Source organism: Crocuta crocuta, unplaced genomic scaffold, assembly GCF_008692635.1.
Source record: "Crocuta crocuta isolate KB4526 unplaced genomic scaffold, BGI_CrCroc_1.0 scaffold108, whole genome shotgun sequence".
NCBI classification, from domain to species: Eukaryota; Metazoa; Chordata; class Mammalia; order Carnivora; family Hyaenidae; genus Crocuta; species Crocuta crocuta.
This window is the reverse complement of record NW_027532825.1, coordinates 7,098,439-7,103,229: the sequence shown is the minus strand read 5'-3', so window position 1 is coordinate 7,103,229 and position 4,791 is coordinate 7,098,439. Positions and strand designations below refer to the sequence as shown.

The 4,791-nt window shown below is 50.4% G+C and overlaps 1 protein-coding gene and 1 long non-coding RNA gene across 3 annotated transcripts in view; one reads left to right on the top strand and one right to left on the bottom strand.

Annotated features, from left to right (window-relative positions):
* Nucleotides 1-2,904, bottom strand: part of INHBA (inhibin subunit beta A) — a 13,503-nt gene extending 10,599 nt beyond the window's left edge. Inside the window, exons 1-2 of one of the 2 annotated variants that reach the window (XM_077781146.1) lie at nt 2,837-2,904; nt 46-606 (exon numbers count right to left, since the gene is read on the bottom strand). In XM_077781146.1, coding sequence (XP_077637272.1) covers nt 46-418 — 373 coding nt within the window. In that variant the 5' untranslated portion in view covers nt 419-606; nt 2,837-2,904. Of the gene's footprint in view, nt 1-45; nt 674-2,836 lie in introns of those variants that run through there. The other variant, XM_077781145.1, reaches the window with a different exon arrangement.
* The window catches only part of LOC144245801 (uncharacterized), a 9,205-nt gene extending 5,672 nt beyond the window's left edge, over nt 1-3,533 (top strand). The window contains exon 2 of the long non-coding RNA XR_013339427.1: nt 3,345-3,533. This is a non-coding gene — a long non-coding RNA (uncharacterized LOC144245801). The remainder of the gene's footprint in view (nt 1-3,344) is intronic.
* The last annotated feature ends 1,258 nt before the right edge of the window (nt 3,534-4,791 follow it).

Below are 4,791 nucleotides of genomic sequence, written 5' to 3'. Positions count from 1 at the left end.
CCGGCCCGGCCCCCCACCCCCGCGCCGGGCAGGGCGCGCGCCCACCTGACTCCGCGAACGTGATGATCTCCGAGGTCTGCTCCATGAGTTCATTCATTTCTGCCCTGCGGCCGATGTCGTCCTCGATCTCCACGTACCCGTTCTCCCCCACTTTGCCCACATGCAGCTTCCTGATGGCGTTCAGGAGCGCCGCCTTGGGCACCGGCTGCGTGACTTCGGGCCTCTTCTTCAAGTGCAGCATGTTCAGGATGTGCCTCTTGACGGCCTCCACCATGTCCGGCTGCGGGCCGGGCGCATCCGCGGGCAGCGCGGCCAGCGCGCAGGACGGGCAGGCGCCCTCGGGCCCCGGGGTGGGGGACGTCCTCACGGCCGCCCAGCAGCTCGCCAGCAGGAGTCCTCGGAGCCACAGCAGGGGCATCCTGGCCGCGCGGTCGGGGTGGGCGCCTCCTCCCAAGGCCCGGCTTCCCTGCCCCGCTCGCGCACAGGTTGGGGTGTTGGGGGGGTTTTTTTTTTCCCTCCCTTTCTTCCTGTCTTCCTTTCTCTCTCTTTTCTCTTTTCTTCCTTTCCTCGTTTTTTTCCCCCTCCTTCTCCTGTTCAGCGAATTCTCTGGAACAAGAACAAAGTTTCCTGTGAAGTTTTGTTTGCAGGTTCCCTCTCCGAATGCAGGCAGTGCGNGAGGGAGGGAGGGAGGGAGGGAGACAGGGGGGAGGGAGGGAGAGACAGGGTGGGGGAGACAGACAGAGACAGAGAGAGGATGGGAGGGAGAGAGACAGGGAGAGAGGGAGAGAGAGGAGAGAAGGGGGAGAGGGAGGGAGAGGGAGGGAGAGGGAGAGGGGAGAGAGGGAGAGGAGAGAGGGAGAGAGAGAGGGAGAGAGAGAACGATTGGTCCTAAGTGAGTGCGTGAATGGGCGAGGGAGGGAGTTGCTCTGCGAGTAGAGGCTGTGATTAGGAAGGGGAGGGACAGCCCGTCCCCTGACAGGCTGCGTCCCTGCGCTCCCCGCTCGCTCGCACACACCTCTCTCCAGATACCACCGGGCTCCGACTTCTCCTTCCCCCTCTGCCAGGAATCCTCTCAATTTTGTCCGACTTCCCCCTTCTATTTTTTCTTTCTCCGTCCAGTCCCCTTGCTTCACCCTCTTCCTCTTTTGGAGGGGAAAGAAAACCCCACTGAAAGGCACTGTCCCAATCTCCTGGGGGCACCGGGTCGCAGCACCGTGTCCCCGGGGCCCTCCGGCTCACCTGGCCCGTGATCACGCCCAGGCCCTCAAGGCGGGGCGGCCGAGGGTCCCGNCGAGGGAGAACTTCTGCCTGGGGTCACCTAATACCCTCTGCTCTTCCCCCCTGCAAACGCAGCAGTGACGGATGCACAGGCAACAGCAGTCTACCTGCTCGGGTCACCTGAAAGTCCCTCCCTCTCCCCAGCCGCCGCCCCCCTGGCCCAGCGCACACACTGCAACTGACAGCCCACCTGCAGCCCCGACTTTACAGATAAAAGTGCAAAGTTCATCTGGCCTCTTCCCACATCATTTCCTACAAATAGTGGGCTCCGATGACTCGGATAACTGGTCCTCTGGGAAAAGAATCTCTAAAATATATTGGCGAATTATTTTCTCCTCCACGTGGGAGTTTTTCAGCCATGGCCCTCCCTACCCTGTCCTGGACCAGCGAGCCTAGGGACTGGCCCCTTGACAGCTTCTTTCCCCCTCAGAGGAACAGCACAGATGAAATCATCATGGATTTCAGCGTTCACAGAAAAAGAAAAATGTGAATTTTTAAACAATGCCTCTCTGAGTTTTTTTTATTCTCCCCCCCCTTTTTTTTCATTTTCTGTCTTATTGCTTTTATCATGAAGAAGTATCTTTAAGAGGTCCATCTGTTAAAGCTTTCCTTCTCTCTCGGTTTCTTTCCCACACATAAGCTCTGAGTTTCTGTATATACAGTCAGCTTATATCTGACACCTAGTGTGTTCAGAGCATCATAGTTAAGCAACGCACTTTGGGTGGAAAAAGTTAAGAAATACCATTACTACAAGGCTAGGATGTGAGGGCAAGGGGAGGAGGGCAAATCAATTGTGACATTAAGTTAAAATTACAGTTTGCACAGATAACGGTGCTTTTGTGAATCGGACAGGCTGTCCCCCTTTTCCAAAACAATTACTTGCAAGACTTTCTCTGTTTCACGCCACCTATCACCTTTGGGATTTGTCCCCCAGGAACATCACTTACTCTGCGCTTCTTAAGATTCCTGTTAACATTTCCTAAAGAGTCTAATTTTTTTTTTTTTTTTTAAGCAGGGAATAGTGAAAGGGAAGGGGAGGGGGGGCATTTATTTGCCTTATGATCGGTTAATGAAACATCGTTGAAATACAAAACGTAACATACTCTACCTCTTTGGCGTCACATATATAGTGCCCAGAGCATTTTGTAGTCCAATTAAGTTTTACAAGAGAGTCTGAAATAAACCTAAAAGTTTAATGGCTCCAAACAACTCAGGAGTCCTAATAGTAGCATTTAGATAAGGGCAAGTTATCAATATTTGGATTCCCTCTGTATGTCGAGTATGTGTGTGTTCCCTGAATTTACTGTTTGTGAATGTAACTCTTAAAAACAGCTTTCCCTGTGGCATATGTACTTGAATATAAGTGCTGCACGGGCTGTATAAACACGCAATCTCTCTGCACGCTCTACTATTAAAAGCTGTATTATTAACCTGCCTGAATAATAGAAAGAGGTACCAAATCACAACGTGCATTGAAAGCGCAGTAAGTCAATTCCTTGTAACCTTCCTGACTGTGAATGTGTCAAGAGCTCCTAAGTAAGAGTTAAAAAAGCATTACCTTTCCGGTCCTCTGTCTTTCACCAGCAGACTCCTGTATCGTGTGGAAAGAGCTGTGTGAGGAGTTCCTCTTCATGCTATTGGCACTCTCAAGTTTTATACTGTGCTACTTATTTGCACACTCACACATTGGTACCACTCAAACAGAGGAGGGCTGGGGCTTTGTTTGGGATTGGTTGGAAATCAGCATGACATCAGCAGATGACTGGTTTTTCCACTGTGAGACATATTTCATAATTCATTATCTGATGGAAAGCCTTTCTTGGCTGCTGGGACAGAATCACAACTTGGTGATCCGTGAGCCAGTCAAACCTCTGACTGACTAGACTACCTTTTAGAAAAACACTGGGACTGAACAGCTATATCTCACTGAGTGTCCAACTTCCAACTTTTACTACTCAAGCACACACTTCTCATTATATTCAGGCTCGGTTTTATGTCTTCACATAAAACATCTGTTACTTCATGAAGTTGCCTCTATTTACAAAGTCTTTTATTGTTTCTTACAGGGAAGAAAATTTGCAGTGCACTTTAGAGTGATTCTGATTTTACTTTTGAAAGTAAGAGACTTCATGGAGGGAAAAACAATAGGAAAATACGTGTACCTCTATGATGATGCTCTCTCCTCCCCTGACTTCCACTATGACTTTACCTCTTGACAGCGAATGCCTGCCTCATAAATCATTTATCACCAAGAACTTTGAAAATAGTCATTCTCTGCCAGCGAACTTTACAAATATCCTTCCCAGCCAGCAAAAAAAAAAAAAAAAAGAAGAAGAAGAAGAAGAAGAAGAAGAAGAAGGAAGGCTCGCACACCATTCTTCTTTATCAGGACTTCAAGTCCTGCGATTTCTAAACTGTTACAAATAAACGTGAGATTAAGGAAAAGGAAAGAACATTCTTTGGAATAGGGGTTATGTCGGTTAGGGTTTTTGTTGGGCGAGAGGGGCTGTTTGAAGGAGAACTGATGCATAAGCCAGGGTGCTCATGACAAGTGGAATAAAATGTGCAAAATTGGGAGCTAATGAAAGCCATATGACCAGATATGTTGTTTTGTATGCAGGATTTAACATGCATAAAATAAACTTTTCACTGTGCCCACAAGCAAAATATAGAGGCTCTGGCCTCCTGATGTGTGGTTGAAACAGGTTCCTTTAGGGCACCAGAAGTGTGCTATGTAGGAGGGGGTCCCTTGGCTTACACACAGAGCCGGTGGGGATGGGGAGCTGTTCACTGGGGATGGGTGGGGGGTATTCTAGGAACTGCATATGCAGAAATGAAATAGGAAACGAAGTCATTGGGCTGTAGCGGCACCGAGGGAATCTGGGGAGGAAAGATACAAACAGGATCTTGCTGGCTCACTCCCCAACTGCCCATCCGTTGGAATCGGATGGACTCCACCCCTGCCTAAGAAAGGAACTTCACCATCCTTTTTGATGAGCACTGTTGGAGAGCACTGGCCTGTGGGGCCTCTGAAGGGACTCGCAGGCGTGAACCCTGGTGTCCTGGAAATCCCATCCTGTGCATGAGTGGTGGGGGGGGTGGGGGGGGAGAATACAAAACAACCCCAGATCTGACCCCGGCTCCACTGCCTCGGGCCGGCGTGTCCTAGTCTATAAAGTGAGAGCCGCCATACTCAACTAGAGGGTCAAGCGCCTGCTCAGAACATACTAGGTGGCACTATTTTTGAGATGCCTGGTGGCTCTTTGTCAACATTCGTGTCACAGACATTTGCAGGGCCCTGACTGGAGGGAGCGACCCTCTCCCTGTGTGTGACTCAGAGCCAGTTGGCCACCGGACGCCTCCTCCGAGGTGCCCACCTACCGGGTCAGCCCACCAGCAGTGATGTCATTCTCCACCTGAATCCCCAGCCTCGGAGCTGAGCCACCCCGAGGAAATGCCTCCTCACCCGGTGGAAATTAAAGTGGGGGCGGTGGAGGAAGCAGGCAGGTTAAA